Below are 15,924 nucleotides of genomic sequence, written 5' to 3'. Positions count from 1 at the left end.
CTACAGTATATAGGACAGCATCCACCCTCCCCCCAACAAAGAATTATCTGGTCCCAAATGTCAATCATGCTAAGGTCTAGAGACCCTGATATGAAGCATCCAGAATATTGGCAGGAACATGGTAAGAAAATGGCACTTGAATGTAGTTTTCTTCCTGCCTTCACCATCCCTGCACAGACTGATGCAGGCTTTTCCATTTATACCTCTACAGTGTATCACATAGCATGTGCTTTAATTACTGTGTCCTGTTTGCTTTTCCTAAATTATTTATCTCTTTTTTTCTTTTTCTTTTTTTTAAGATTTTATTCATGAGAGGCGCGGAGAGAGAGAGGCAGAGACACAGGCAGAGGGAGAAGCAGGCTCCACGAAGGGAGCCCGATGTGGGACTCGATTCGGTGGCTCCATGATCGTGCCCTGGGCTGAAGGCAGCGCCAAACCACTGAGCCACCAGGGCTGCCCTCTCTCTCTTTTTTTAAAACTATTTATTTATTTATCTTAGCACGAGTGGGAGGGGGGAGGGAGAGAAAGTCTCAGCAGACACGTCACTGAGCGCAGAGCCCGACTCTGGGCCCAATCTCATGACCCTGAGATGACCTGAGCCGACACCAAGAGTGGGATGCTTAACGGACTCTGCCACCCAGGGGTGCCCAGGTGGCTCAGCGGGTGAGCGTCTGCCTTCACCTTGGGGTGTGATCCTGGAATCTGGGGATCAAGTCCCTCGTCAGGCTTCCCAGGGGGAGCCTGCTTCTCCCTCTGCCTGTGTCTCTGCCTCTCTCTCTCTCTCTCTCTGTGTCTCTCATGAATAAATAAATAAAATCTTTAAAATAATATAAAATAAAATTGTGCTATCACTTTGTTGTACTATGAGTTGATTACCCAGGTTGTAGGGACTTCCCCTAAGCTGTGAACCTCACTCCTCGCACTGAGCAAAATTCTTCCCATGCCCTCAAATGGAACTAGTAATCTGCAAATTGTGTTGGGGGTAACCTGAAAGTAACATCAGGCCTGGAATAGAAGCAACTGATGGACAGAAGGGGCTCATTGAACATGAGCACGTGGGTGGCAGTGAGGATGTGGGGTGTGACACCCACTAAAAGGGCACCAGCCTTGTGGGGAAAGGGATCAAGTGCGGGTGGCCTGGACATAGTCTGCAGGATTCATATCTTTTAAGGTTTTTTTTTAAGATGTTATGTTTTTTATTTATTAATGAGAGACACAGAGAGACAGGCAGAGGGAGAAGCAGGCTCCACTTAAGGAGCCCAATGCAGGACTCCATCCTGGGACTCCAGGATCACACCCTGGGCCAAAGGCAGGCGCCAAATGGCTGAGCCACCCAGGGATCCCCTCTTAAGGTTTTGTAACTGAAAGTTACAGCCTCTTAAAAAGGTCACAGGTAACAGGAGTATCTGCCTGCTAATGCCAAATCTTTGATTTTTTTTTTTCTTTTTATTCATGGGCGGGGGGTGGGGTGCGCAGAGACATGGGCAGAGGGAGAAGCAGGCTCCACGCAGGGAGCCCGATGTGAGACCCGATTCCGGGTCTCCAGGACCACACCCTGAACTGAAGGTGGCACTAAACCGCTGAGCCACCCCTGCTGCCCTGCCAAATCTTTTACACACATTATTGTGTTGTTACAACTGTTCCATGAAGGTTCTGTTCTCCCACTTGACAGTTGATAAAGTAGGTTAGAGACATAAACTGTAACACCAAGGTCACACAGCTAGTGAGTTGTGGAGCTTTGCTTTTGCTTTTATCAGCACCGCGCTCTAACCAACTGAGCTAACCGGCCAACTACTGCTTTTGCTTTTAAACTGTCAGTCTGGCTCCAAAGCCATCATAGCTTCTTTTTTGCCAGGCACTAGGTAGTTGACGAGTGAGTGGGACCCACCTTTCTCTTACCTGTGGCTATGTGAGTCTCACTACCACTTTTCCTTGGCCTCTTGAGGTTGGGCGTGGATGGGCCCCAGACAGTTTGAATAGTTTTACTAAATCCTACAAGCCCCAGGGCCTTCTACCGTTGTCTCCTGCCTCCAAGGTAGCCAATGGCTATCCAGACTACTAACACCTCAGCAAGACTATCTGCCAGCAGCCCAGATCTCACTAAGCTGATCTCAGACTCAGGACAGTGGAAGAGCCCCCCCCTCCTCTTAATGCAGAGGTGGGCAGACACTCCAATGTTCAAACACAGTACTGAAACTACTCCAAACATCATTCTGAATATAACTGGAGGAGACTCAGCAGGGTCACAGTCCCCTTAGGCGGTGTTGCCATGGCAGCTTCAGCCACATCCATTTGAGTCCCGTCGTGTCCCCCCCCCCCCCCCCCCCCCCCCCCCCCCCCCCGCTCTAGGCCTGGGAGGATCTTTTCTAGAAGCAGCAGCATCTAACCCTGAGAGGGAGGAAGGGTGAGGATGTGTACATTCATGCTTTCCCATGGGATACTCCTTTTTTTTTTTTTTTTTAAGATTTTATTTATTCATGAGAGACAGGGAGAGGTAGAGAGAGAGGCAGAGAGAGAAGCAGGCTCCATGCAGGGAGCCCCATGCGGGATTGGATCCAGGCATCCCAGGATCACGCCCTGAGCTGAAGGCAGACGCTCAACCCTCAACCGCTGAGCCACCCAGACGACCCGGGATACTCCCTTCTGTAATGAACAGCCCATTGCAAACCACCTCATCTTGGATGAACATAAAGGAATTAATTCACTGTCTGCCACGTGCTTTCACAGATATTATCTCATTTAATCTACAGTAATCCTGCGGGGTGGGTATTAGTACCATTTTGTAGTTGAGTGAAAATGTGGTTAGGTAATTTGCCCCAAAGCAGTGACAGAATTTGAACCCAGGTTGGTCTGACTCCAAATACTGTAACTTAACTCACTAAGCCCACTTGGTTCTTTTTTTTTTTTTTTTTTTTTTTAGCCCATTTGGTTCTTAATTGAGAACTAACTGCCCAAGTTCAGGAAAGTGTGCGCGTAAAATGGCCAAGGAAGTCTGCTAGTCAGGTGAGGGGCTTATAGTTGGCTTACTGAACAGGAGTGAGGATGCCAGGAGTGATGTGCCAGGATGAGCACAGCCCTGGAATCTGCAGCTTGCACATGAGCTTGGGGCAGTGAGAAGACCCTTCTGCCCGAAGAGAATACCTACTGGGAAAAGGAAGTGCAGGTGATGGAGAGGTAAGTTGAGCTCCACCAAGCGGGCAAAGAAAACCGATTTAGGCGCCAAAGTTTAAAGTTTCGCTGCAATTGCGTAAATGCAAATACTCGGAAACTCAGGAGCAGACAGGACCAAGAGAATGGGGACGCTTTCCTTGACAATACGCCTTTTTTTTTTTTTTTTTTTTAAGATTTTCTCTATTTATTCACGAGAGACATAGAGGCATGCAGGCAGAGGGAGAAGCAGGCTCCATGCAGGGAGCCCGATGTGGGACTCGATCCATGGACTCCAGGATCACACCCTGGGCGGAAAGCAGGGGCCAAACCGTTGAGCCGCCCAGGGATCCCCGACAATACGCTTTTGAAACATACACGAAACCATAGGTACGGACTCGAAAACCCCCAAGCGCTGTTGCTTTAAGAAGCCCGAGTCTTCAGTGTCACGTGACCCCTGGCGCCCAGATGCTTTTACAGCTCCTTCCAAGGACCAATCGCGTGGCGGGAAGCTCCCCGGGAGGGCGGGAACTTTGTAAGGCGCTCGCCGATTGGCTGTGCTCTTGGAAGGTGGGTCCTGGGCTCGGAGAGAGGGAATTAGGGTGAGCAGGGCGAGTGGGAGCAGCCGCCGCGGCGGCCGTCTCGGAAGCCTCCTTCGCCGCGCGGGAGCCCTGTGGTGAGCAGGTCCTCGCGGACCCGAACACTCCTCGCCGCCCTGCGGGCTGCGCACTCAGTGGTCTTAGGGCCGGCGCCGCGGGGGTCCGCCCCCTTCGCTGGCCACGTGACCCAAGTTCCGTAACCCCTGACCTCCTCCACCCCACTGCACCTCACCGCTCAAGTGGTAAGGATGAAGCGAGGCCCGGGGGTAGGATGCGCACCCTCGACGCGGGTGGCGGTCGGTGCCCACGCTCTTTACAGGGTGGCTCGTGGCTGCGGATGCAAAGAGGAGGCTGAGGAGGGGGGACCTTGGTCATTAAGACTTTGTGCGTCTTAATGTGGGCCCTAGTAAGGAAGCTCCCTCTGCGCTTTCCGCGTCGGCAGGACTATTTACTCGCATTTTACAGATGGGGAAGCAGAAACTTCGGGATTATCCATTGGCGGGTCTCCAGCGCCAAGTCTTCGGGCTGGGAATCCAGGCCTTGTTCCCCGGCACAGCCCGCCACTGCTGATGGTTAGGAACAAGAGTTGAGTCCCTGCTCCCTACTTAGTGCTTGCTGGATGATCTTGGACAAGTCATTGAGTATTTAAGCTCTCTGAGCTTTGATTTCCTTGGCTGTGAAATAGACATGGCATTTACATAATACGCATCTCATTGTTAATGAGGATAAAATGAAATATACGCCGTATAGAGCACTTAGCTCTGTGCCTTAGGCATAGCATGTGCTTAGAAAAAAAAAAAAAAAACACAGCTTTTTTTATTTGTTTTTGTAGCCAGTGTTTATTGAGGGCGTATTATGTGCTGACACCGTGCGGGACGCTGGGGATGCAAAGGTGAGCAAACAGGCATGATCCTAGCTGGTGTGGAGCTTACGGTCTAGTGGGAAGGTAGGTGTTAATCACAAAGCTATACAAATATGTAATTACAAATTGCGGGGGAAAAAAAATTGTGATCACTACTGTGAAGGCAAAGTATTGGGGCAGCGTGGAGGTTTGAGAAGACTTCCTGAGCAAGTAGTGTCATTTCAACTGAGATGTGAAGGAGCAACTAGGAGTCCACTAGACAGAACTGGGATGGAGGAGGAGGAGAGTGAAGAAGAGCAGTGTATGAACATCCTGATAGCAGGTGTTTTGGGGAAATGGAAAGAGGCCATGGTGGGAATGCAGAGCACAAGAGGGAAAGAAGGGTTGTAGAAGTAAGTGGACACACAGGACCTGGGAACCAGGTTTGTTCTTTTATTATTTTTTAAGATTTTATTATTTTTTCAAAGATTATTTATTTATTCATGAGAGACAGAAAGAGAGGCAGAGACATAGGTAGAGGGAGAAGCAGGCTCCATGCAGGGAACCTGATGTGGGACTTGATCCTGGGACTCCAGGATCACTCCCCGAGCTGAAGGCAGACACTCAACCGCTGAGCCACCCAGGTGTCCCACTTTTTTCTTTTTTTTAAGATTTTATTTATTTATTTATTCATGAGAGATACAGAGAGGCAAAGACATAGGCCAAGGGAGAAGCAGGCTCCCTTGCAGGGAGCCTGATGAGGGATTCGATCTCAAGACCGGAGGATCACAACCTGAACCAAACGTGTCCCTAGGTTTGTTCTTTATTTTTTATTTATTTATTTATTTTTTTAAAGATTTTATTTATTTATTCATGAGAGAGAGAGAGACAGAGACACAGGCAGAAGGAGAACCAGGCTCCCATGCAGGCAGCCTCACGTGGGACTCAATCCTGGGACTCCAGGATCACGCCCTGGGCTAAAGGCAGTGCTAAATCCCTGAGCCACCCGGGCTGCCCTAGGTTTGTTCTTTATTCCAAAACCAATGCAGAGCCACTGGGAGGAATTTTTTTGTTTAGCGATTTTTACTTATTGGAGAGAGCGAAGGAGAGAGAGAGAGAGAGCAAGTGAGCAAGCATGAGCTAGAGGAAGGGCACAGGGAGAGGGAGAAGCAGGATCCCAGCTGAACAGGGAGCCCAATGTGGGGCTTGATCCCAGGACCCTGAGATCATGACCTGGGCCCAAGGTGGATCCAAAGGCAGCTACGTAACTGACTGAGGCACCCAGGTGCCCCCCTTTGTTGCGTTCTTATTCTGCCATTTCCTGCGAGCGGAAGAGCAGGTTCCTGCTCTTAGGCCTTGCAGCCAAACTGGGAGATAGTCCAGCTCTAAAAGCCCGATAGTCCTCGGTGGCATATGGGCAGGAAGACCTTAAAGGACAGACTGGATTTGCCTTGCCAAAGAGGCTTGGAGGAAAGAGGGAGACAGACCAGCCAGAGCTGGTGGTGAGCATGGGGCAGGCCGGAGCACACTAGGCTGGGCTCACTGGGAGGAGGGATCCATTCACTTGAACAGCTGTGGGGATTTGGGACCAAACACAGAATTTCAAGCTGGGGAGTTTAGAGTTTCTTTTAGAATCAGTGGGGAAGGGATCCCTGGGTGGCTCAGTGGTTTAGCACCTGCCTTCGGCCCAGGGTGTGATCCTGGAGTCCCGGGTCCCATGTCAGGATCCCTGCGTGGAGCCTGCTTCTCTCTGTCTGTGTCTCTGCCTCTCTCTGTCTCTAATGAATAAATAAATAAAATCTTTTTTTTTATTTTTTTTATTTTTATTTATTTATGATAGTCACACACAGAGAGAGAGAGAGAGAGAGAGAGAGGCAGAGACATAGGCAGAAGGAGAAGCAGGCTCCATGCACCGGGAGCCCGACGTGGGATTCGATCCCGGGTCTCCAGGATTGCGCCCTGGGCCAAAGGCAGGCGCCAAACCGCTGCGCCACCCAGGGATCCCAATAAATAAAATCTTAACAACAACAAAAAAGAATCAATGGGGAAGGACTGAATATTTATGTATAGATATATTTTTAAAGATTTTATTTATTTGAGGGAGACAGCAGGAGCCATGGGGAAGGGCTGAGGGAGAGAAAGAAGCAGGTTCCCCACTGAGCAGGGAGCCCAGTGTGGGGCTCCATCCCCGGACCCCGAGATCATGACCTGAGCTAAAGGCAGACCCTTAACCCATTGAGCCACTCGGGTGCCCAGGCCTGAAGATTTTTGAGCAAGGGAGAAGTAGTGTTTTCATTGAGAGTTGAAATGAAAGAGAGAGTTGGTAGCACCTGTAGCAATAATCAGAAGGAAGAAGACATGAAGTTTATTTATTTATTTATTTTTTAATTTATTTATGATAGTCACAGAGAGAGAGAGAGAGAGAGAGGCGCAGAGACATAGGCAGAGGGAGAAGCAGGCTCCATGCACCGGGAGCCCGATGTGGGATTCGATCCCGGGTCTCCAGGATCGTGCCCTGGGCCAAAGGCAGGCGCTAAACCGCTGCGCCACCCAGGGATCCCAAGACATGAAGTTTATACTTAACTGACCCCGGTTACATCTTCCATCTCTGTTTGGGTGGTGTTGCATTCTAGTCCCTGGCTTCCCTGTACACCAGCTCACTTTGTCCTCACAGCAACTTTTCAGAGTTAGGGAGGGTGGGGATGATTGCCTGTTTTACAGGTTGGGCCAGGAGGGCTCAGGCTGATGAGGATCTCAGCCACAGTTCAGCCACATCTGGCTCAGGAAGTGGTAAGGCGTGGCCGGGACCCAGTTCAGTGCCGTCCCCGTCCCCGAGGCCAGGCCCCTGTCGGGCAGCACTCCTGTCTGATGCAGCTCGGCTTTTTCTCATGCTTCACCTCAGCGCTTAGAGCCTCGGTGGCTCCTTGTTCAGGGATCTTGGAGCCAGAGCCATAAGACTGGCCCAGAAGGCCTGGAGTCAGGCTCCTGGGCTCCGAGGGGGCCCAGGGGGGCTTTTGACACCTTCTCTTCTGGCCCCCAGCTCCATCAGCGTCATGTCGGAGCGGGAAGAGCGGCGGTTTGTGGAGATCCCCCGGGAATCGGTCCGGCTCATGGCCGAGAGCACGGGCCTGGAGCTGAGCGATGAGGTGGCGGCCCTGCTCGCGGAGGATGTGTGCTACCGGCTCAGGGAGGCCACCCAGGTCCGCTCCCCTTCTCTTCCAGCACGCCTCCCTAGCTCCCCTGTACACCCCCCGTGGGGATTTAGTCAGCAGGTGTGTGTCTGGCACCCACTCTGCTGTGAGGGAACACCGTGGAGGTGGCCCCCACCCTCCCAGAGCTCCCATTGAGCCTTCTGGCCAATAGAGTGTGGTTGGGCATCTTCTCACGTGTCCATCTTCCCAACACCCGTGCCAGGCTGACCAGGCGAGTTCATGTGCACATTCTGCCTGTGAGAACTTGGGTCACAGAGTGGGAGCATTACTCTGGGGGCTGTTTGCCCAAGACCAGAGCTGGATTTGGGTTTTCTGATCTCGATTCCTGTGTCCTTCTTGTCGCCTGGGTATCTCTTCCTTGGGGGACTCCAACCCCCTGCTCTCTGTCCCCTTACTTTGTTCCTCCCCTCTCAGAATAGCTCTCAATTCATGAAACACACCAAGCGGCGGAAGCTGACTGTTGAGGATTTCAACAGGGCCCTCCGATGGAGCAGTGTGGAGGTGAGCTGAGCATAGGCTGCAGAGGCCTGTTGTGAGGCCTGCATTGGATTGGGCCAAAAGGAGGGTAAGGGAACAGCCTGGGCACAATGTTGGTATTAAAGTGTCCTGAAGAGTTGTTGTGGGCCAAGGCCTTGAGGGAAGAAGGTCACGTGTAGCAGAGAGTAGTGTTGGGATGCCTGGCTCACTCACTTGGTGGAGGACCTGACTCCTAGTCTCAGGGTTGTGAGTTTGAGCCCCATGTTGGGCATGGAGCCTACTTTAAAAGAAAAAAAAAAGAGTAGTGTTATCAAAGTTGGGTGAGTATAAGGACCAGCAGCATGGGGGTGTGGGGCGCAGCCTGTACGAATCTGGGAGGACCAAATTCTCCTCTCTGACCCAGTGAGCACTGGATGCTCCAGCCAGATGCCCAGCAGTAGGCTTGAAGCCTCAGGTGTCTCCCCTTTTTCAGGACTTTTTTTTTTTTTTTTTTAAGATTTTTTATTTATTTATTCATGAGAGGCACACAGAGAGAGAGAGAGAGAGAGAGAGAGAAAGGCAGAGACACAGGCAGAGGGAGAAGCAGGCTCCATGCAAGGAGCCCGACATGGGACTGGATCCCAGGTCTCCAGGATCAGGCCCTGGGCTGAAGGAGGCACTAAACCGCTTAGCCACCCAAGCTGCCCCCTTTTCAGTACTTTTGGACCTCCCTCAAGCATAGACTCTTTTCCCTGGTTGGTAGAGTGCCTCCTCCCTCCCTGGATTCAGCCTGCCCTCTGATCCTCTCTTTGCTCAGGCCGTGTGTGGTTACGGATCCCAGGAGGTGCTGCCCCTGCGCCCTGCCAGAGAGGGTGAGCTTTACTTTCCTGAGGACCGAGAAGTGAACCTGGTGGAGCTGGCCCTGGCCACCAACATCCCAAAAGGCTGTGCCGAGACAGCTGTGAGAGGTGACTGCTGAGGTCCTATGGTGGGGGTGGAGGGCCGAAACTGGGTTGTCAGAGGAGGGGTGATGGGCTGGCTGGTGGATAGAGCAGAGCTCAGAGGCGTGGGTGATGCTACAACAGGCAAAACCCTAGGCTGACCCATCTCTCTGCTCTGGTTCTAGTTCACGTCTCCTACCTGGACGGCAAAGGGAACCTGGCACCGCAGGGATCAGGTAAGGTGTAGTGTGAGGAACAGACTCCCTGAACTTTCCTCCCTTTGGAACTGAGGGGGGTATCCCATACCTCTGATTGTTCATCTGACAAATATTTATTGATACCCTGTTCTGAGTGTGCACAGTCCCGGCCCAGAGGGCTCGGATTTGGAGATAGGAGCCCAGACCTGGAACCAGTCATGGGTTGGATGGGTGTTGGATGCTAGCACAGAAGTCTGGGCAACTGGGGTCCCTGAGGGCAGGTGTCCAGGAGAGATTGAGGACTGAGCAGGAATCTGCCTAGGTAGAGTACAGAGCAGAGGGGTGTGGAAAAGCCTGCAAGGTCAGGGCTGAACAGGCTGCTCTGAGGAGCTGGTGGCTCCGTGCTCTGGGAGTCCTGTCTGAACAGGTTTCTGGCGGGGGTGGGGTGGGGGTAGGAGGGTGAGTGAGAGCGGGCAGGGGAGGCCAGCTAGGCTCTCCACCCGGACCACCTTCTGCCCATCTTCCCATAGTGCCCAGCGCTGTGTCTTCACTGACTGATGACCTTCTCAAGTACTACCAGCAGGTGACTCGGGCTGTGCTGGGGGATGATCCACAGCTGATGAAGGTGAGTGAGTGGGCCAAAATTGGGGCGTAGAGTCCAGCTTTCAGGTTCCCACGAAACTCTTTCGGATGCCTACTTCCTGTCCACCCCATACCACTTGACTGACGTGGCTGGAAGCTGCTCTCGGTGGGGGTGTCATGCTCGGGGGCTGGTGCTCTTCCAGGACTGACTCGTCTTCCCACTCTAGCAGGAACCCTTGTTCTCAGCAGGGCCATTTGCGGGGCTCAGTACCCCCACACTTTAGTTCCAGAGCCTCCACTTTAGGGTGTCTGTTGACCTGGGGCCAAATGGGGCAGCCACGTTGCAGCTCTCATTTGCCTGTACTTGAGAGGTAGAGAAGGGAAGTAGAGGGAGCCTGGTCAGGGGGCCCAGCCAGGCCTGCCCTGAGACCCTGCTGCTTTAGCCTCTGGGACTCCCCAGAGTGTGCTGGACACTACCTATGGTTGGTTGGTCCTCTCCTATCCAGAGACAGGTGAGTGCTAGCTGGGGGTTCTGCTCAACCATGTGGCCTTTCTCTGATGGTTTACATCCTGTACTTCTTCAGGTGTCTGGCCATTGCTGCCGCTTCCCCTGCAGAATTGGGAATGTTGCCACCATATGTTCCTGCCTCGGGAGCTTGGCTCTGGTTCTCTAGGACAGTGCAGATGGCTGGATGGAGGGCTTGGGAGCTGAGCTCCTTCCTAGCCAGTTTGCTTTCACAGCATCTGAGTATAGGAGCTTTATCTAGAGGGGTTTGGAGTATATAAGTAATAGAGACTCAGGCCTAAGAGAGTTTTTCTCATTAACTTAACTCTCTTTTTTTTTCTGCTTAGAAAAGTAACACCAGTATGTTCATTATAGAAATATTGCAAAATAAAATATATGAACTGGAAAGTGAGAATCTCCAATTGCTATTTTTTAACTATGATTACTTTAGTATAAACTAAAGTGGTATTATAGTAAAGACCTGGTTTTAGAACAGCTGCTTTTCTCAGTTAAAAAACATGTTGGACATTTAGGTTGCATTCAATTTCATATTATTACAGACAGGTCTGTGAGTGGGTATGTGTATCAGTGGGTGTTTCTTATAGTGTGTTAAAGTGATAGAAATACAGTTGCTGAATCAGAGAGTGTTGACATTGAAAATTTTAATGTGTAAGTACTCAATCATCCTTTAATAAATGTCAGTTTAGGGGTGCCTGGGTGGCTCAGTTGGTTAAAGGCCTGCCTTTGGCTCAGGTCATGATCTCAGGGTCCTGGGATCGAGCCCACTTGGGCTCCCAGCTCAGCGGGGAGTCTGCTTCTCTTTCTTCCCTTGCCTCTCCCCCTGTTTGTGCTTTCTCTGAAATGAATAAATAAAAATAAATGAGTAAGTAAATCTTTTTTAAAAAGTCAGTTTATATTTAGGGCTGGTAGATCCAGTGTAATCCTTTTCAGATTGCTCTCCAGGATCTGCAGACAAACTCCAAGATTGCAGCACTCCTGCCTTACTTTGTCTACGTGGTCAGTGGGGTGAGTGACCAGGCTGGGGCAGAGGAGAATGCTTTGCGGGGGGAGGTGACCCAGCATTGTGTAGGGCTCATGGCAGGTGCCATCAGAGCAGCAGGCTCCAACCTGCACCCTCATGTGCCCCTCAGCCACCGTCTTCTACAAACAGGTAAAATCTGTAAGCCACGACCTGGAGCAGCTGCATCGGCTCTTGCAAGTAGCCCGGAGCCTGGTTCGGAACCCCCACCTCTGCCTGGGGCCCTATGTTCGCTCCCTTGTAGGCAGCGTCCTCTACTGTGTCCTGGAGCCATTGGCTGCCTCCATCAACCCTCTGAATGACCACTGGACTCTTCGGGATGGTGCTGCCCTCCTGCTCAGCCACATCTTCTGGTAGCCATGGGGCCTCGCCGTACACAGGGTGGGGTGGCCCCAGGGCTGAGGAGTTTGTAGTCAAAATCAGGTGAAATGTGTGGCTTCAAGGCTGGATGTTGAGAGGTCAGGGAACCTCTTCCATTAGAGCTTTTCAGCCTTGAAGCTGTGGCAACCTGGGAGTCTGCACATGGATGGCAAACACCAAGGGCCAAGGGTTTGGTCCTTCGGCCCTTCAGGTAGTCTTGTCACCCGGAGCCCCATTGCTCACTCACCCCAGTGGGCCACACAAGTGCTGTTTTCTCTGTGGGCTCTGGATTGGGCTTGAGTCCAGTTGGGCAGCCCCGGGCCTCATTGTCCTCTTTGACTGAAGGTTGCTTCCTTAGGACTCATGGGGATCTCGTGAGTGGCCTGTATCAGCAGATCCTGCTCTCCCTGCAGAAGGTCCTGGCAGACCCCGTGCGGCCTCTCTGCTCTCACTACGGGGCTGTGGTGGGGCTGCATGCCCTTGGCTGGAAGGTGAGGACCATAGCCTTTCCCACAGAGCCATAATATCTCTCCTTTAGGATTAGAGAAAACAATATTTGTCTCTTCTCATAAAAATGGTCTGTGCTTGGGATCCCTGGGTGGCGCAGCGGTTTAGCGCCTGCCTTTGGCCCGGGGCGTGATCCTGGAGACCTGGGATCGAATCCCACGTCGGGCTCCCGGTGCATGGAGCCTGCTTCTCCCTCTGCCTGTGTCTCTGCTTCTCTCTCTCTGTGTGTGTGACTATCATAAATAATAAATAAAAAAAAAAAATTAAAAAAAAAATGGTCTGTGCTTGCTGCTGCCAGGTATTAAGCTCTTGCCCGAGGGCAGGCTAATTGATACTGACTTTCTGTATATTAATGTCTTATTCTTTAAAAAGTCGTGCCAGGCAGATAGTAATATATCCTCCACTTCATGAATTCCTGCCCATTCTATGTTAATCATGTGAAGGATCAATTCCTCTAATATTTTTTAAGCTTATTTACTTTTGGTAATCTCTCACCTACCGTGGGGCTCAAACTCATGACCCCAAGATCAAGAGTTGTACACTCCCCACTGAGCCAGCCAGGCGCCTCATTCTTTTTTTTTTAAAGATCTTATTTATTTATTCATGAGAGACAGAGAGACAGAGGCAGAGACATAGGCAGAGGGAGAAGCAGGCTCCATGCACCGAGAGCCCGATGTGGGATTCGATCCCGGGTCTCCAGGATCGCGCCCTGGGCCAAAGGCAGGCGCTAAACCGCTGCGCCACCTAGGGATCCCATCATTTCCAATTTTAAGAGAAGTGCTAATAACCTTCCCACTTAGGCTGATGTACCTTGTGTTGATAACCTTTCTCCGATGAAGAAAATTATTTCATACTGCTTTATATTCTTGGTTTTATCATTTATGTTGAACTTTTATTGAATGCTTTTTCTTTATCTTTTGAATTGATCCTAAGGTTTGTCTGCTTTTTTCCGTTAATGTGATTTATGGATTTTTATTTATTTTTTAAAGATTTTATTTATTTATTTATTCATGAGAGACACAGAGAGAGAGAGAGGCAAAGACAGGCAGAGAGAGAAGCAGGCTCCATACAGGGCACCTGATGTGGGACTCGATCCCAGGTCTCCCGGATCAGCCCCTGGGCTGAAGGCGGCGCTAAACCGCTGAGCCACCCGGGCTGCCCAGATTTATGGATTTTTAAAGAAGATTTTCTTTATTTAGGGAGAGCCCAAGTTCTCACCCTCTCTCTAAGTAAAGAAAATCTTTGAGAACTTGCACACTTAAGAGCAGTGCAGGGAGTGGGAGTGGGAGACGCAGAGGCGGAGGGAGAGGGACAAGTCGATTCAAGTGGATTCCATGCTTTGTGACCCTAAGTTCACCCCCTGATCCAAATGGAAACTAAGAGTCAGGACTGAGCAATCCAGATGCCCTTATTTATAGAATTTTAATAGTAAATCACCATTACATTTGTAAGATAAACTTAAATAGGCTATAGTATAGACTTTTTTTTTTTTTTAAGATTTTATTTATTCTTGAGAGAGAGAGAGGCAGACAGAGAGAGGCAGAGACACAGGCAGAGGGAGAAGCAGGCTCCATGCAGGGAGCCCGACATGGGACCCGATCCCAGGTCTCTAGGATCATGTCCTGGGCCAAAGGCGGTGCTAAACCGCTGAGCCACCGGGGCTACCCTATAGTATAGACTTTAAAAGGAATCTAAGGACACCTGGGTGACTCAGTGGTTGAGCATCTGCCTTTGGCTCAGGGCGTGATCTTGGGCTGAGAGCTGGCTCCATACAGGGACCTTGATGTGGGACTCGATCCCCGGCCTCCAGGATCACGCCCTGGGCTGAAGGCAGGCGCTCAACTCCTGAACCACCAGGCGTCCCATATAGTTAGAAAATTATTTAAGTTTTTATAGCTGAGGCAGTGGTGAGTTATATTTCTCTAGGAGCTTGCTGATTTAACATTTTCAAATCCTCAGGCTGTGGATGACCAACCGAAGAACTCTCACCCACCAAAGCACGTAACAGAGGTCTCCTCTGTGGAATCTCAATTGCTTTCCTGAAAATTAATCACAGGATTTAAAATTTGGCATGATGAGTCCAGGTCTATGATCAGTTGTTTGGTTTTGTGCAAGTGGTTTGAACTGAGTCTATTTACCTCAGCAAGATGTAAACTTGCCTACTGACTATATAGGCTAAGAGTTGGCAAATTAAATTGGTCTGTTAGCAATGGGCATGACTTATACCCTCTTAGCCCCTGTCATACAGGTCAGTGATCATAGGGTCACTTTATATTGTTTGTACCTGACCTTTATTCCCAGTGCTTAGCAAAGGCTTGGGCATACAGCGGGTTCCAAGTAAATGTTGGTGGAATATACCAAGCTGAGAATTTCATATGGGAGATAAAAATAGGTCTTCCATGGGAAAGGGTACTTGAGGGGCAACAAGCAACAAAGAGGTGCTTTACTGTGTTCCTTCTCTCCCTTCCAGGCAGTGGAACGAGTCCTGTACCCACACCTGTCCACTTACTGGACAAATCTGCAGGCTGTGCTAGATGATTATTCCGTCTCTAACGCCCAGGTTAAAGCGGATGGGCACAAGGTTTATGGAGCCATTCTGGTGGGTGCCTGCCCCTTCCAGCCTCCCTTCTTCCCTGCTCGAACTCAGCAGCTCACCTGCCCTAAATCTTTATGGGCCCGGGTTGCTCCTAGTTCTTGCCTACCCCAGTCCCTCTGCTCTTGCAGGTGGCTGTAGAGCGACTGTTGAAGATGAAGGCCCAGGCGGCAGAGCCCAACAAGGGAGGCCCAAGCGGCAGGGGGGTCCGGAGCTCAGACGACCTGCCCTGGGACAGCCTGCTCCTGCAGGAGTCTCCCTCCGGAGGCGGCGCGGAGCCAGGCTTTGGGTCTGTCCACCCGCTACCGCCAGGAGGCGCGGGGCCGGAGGATCCTTCCCCGTCAGTGACGCTGGCGGACATCTACCAGGAGCTGTACGCTTTCTTCGGGGACAGCTTGGCTACCCGCTTTGGCACGGGTCAGCCGACTCCTACCACTCTGCGGCCGCCCGGGGACAAGAAGGAGCCGGCGGCCGCCCCGGACTCGGTGCGGAAGATGCCCCAGCTGACGGCCAACGCCATGGTCAGCCCGCAGGGCGACGAGAGCCCCCGCGGCGGCCCCGCGTCCGCCTCTGCGCCCGCCGCCTCCGAGAGCCGGCCGCTTCCGCGCGTGCACCGGGCGCGGGGGGCGCCCCGGCAGCAGGGGCCCGGCGCCGGCACGCGGGACGTCTTCCAGAAGAGCCGCTTCGCCCCGCGCGGCGCCCCGTACTTCCGTTTTATTATTGCGGGGCGGCAGGCCGGGAGGCGGTGCCGCGGGCGCCTCTTCCAGACCGCCTTCCCCGTGCCGTACGGGCCCAGCCCGGCCTCCCGCTACGTGCAGAAGCTGCCGATGATCGGCCGCACCGGCCGCCCGGCCCGCCGCTGGGCGCTCTCGGACTACTCGCTGTACCTCCCGCTCTAGGGCGGCCGCCGCTTCCGTGAATAAAGCCCCGTGCCGGAAGTGACGT

General features: G+C 51.8%; 1 protein-coding gene across 7 annotated transcripts; it reads left to right on the top strand.

Moving 5' to 3' along the window:
- The first annotated feature begins 3,719 nt into the window (after positions 1–3,719).
- Positions 3,720–15,921, top strand: TAF6L (TATA-box binding protein associated factor 6 like). 7 transcript variants are annotated; one of them, XM_038564230.1, is made up of 13 exons: positions 3,720–3,988; positions 4,212–4,318; positions 4,579–4,638; positions 7,628–7,787; positions 8,214–8,300; positions 9,073–9,223; positions 9,382–9,432; positions 9,924–10,018; positions 11,444–11,506; positions 11,652–11,872; positions 12,238–12,370; positions 14,857–14,985; positions 15,111–15,921. In XM_038564230.1, the coding sequence occupies exons 3-13, from the start codon at positions 4,631–4,633 to the stop codon at positions 15,876–15,878; spliced, it is 1,866 nt and encodes a 621-aa protein (XP_038420158.1). In that variant the 5' UTR covers positions 3,720–3,988; positions 4,212–4,318; positions 4,579–4,630; the 3' UTR covers positions 15,879–15,921. The 7 variants fall into 7 exon arrangements, with proteins under 7 accessions (XP_038420158.1, XP_038420155.1, XP_038420159.1 ...); XM_038564227.1 differs by having other exon boundaries at positions 3,721–3,988; positions 11,432–11,506; XM_038564231.1 differs by having other exon boundaries at positions 3,721–3,988; positions 4,579–4,692; positions 11,432–11,506.
- Positions 15,922–15,924: the final 3 nt, after the last annotated feature.

The sequence above is a fragment of the Canis lupus genome, chromosome 18 (assembly GCF_011100685.1).
Source record: "Canis lupus familiaris isolate Mischka breed German Shepherd chromosome 18, alternate assembly UU_Cfam_GSD_1.0, whole genome shotgun sequence".
Classification (NCBI taxonomy): Eukaryota; Metazoa; Chordata; class Mammalia; order Carnivora; family Canidae; genus Canis; species Canis lupus.
Note: the sequence above shows the minus strand (reverse complement) of the source record. Positions and strands in the feature narration are given on the sequence as shown.

Coding starts and splice junctions, on each gene's coding strand:
- TAF6L (XM_038564228.1), top strand. Junction 7,788..8,213: donor GGCTCAGGGAGGCCACCCAG/GTCCGCTCCCCT, acceptor CTCCCCTCTCAG/AATAGCTCTCAATTCATGAA. Junction 12,371..14,856: donor TGCATGCCCTTGGCTGGAAG/GTGAGGACCATA, acceptor TCTCCCTTCCAG/GCAGTGGAACGAGTCCTGTA.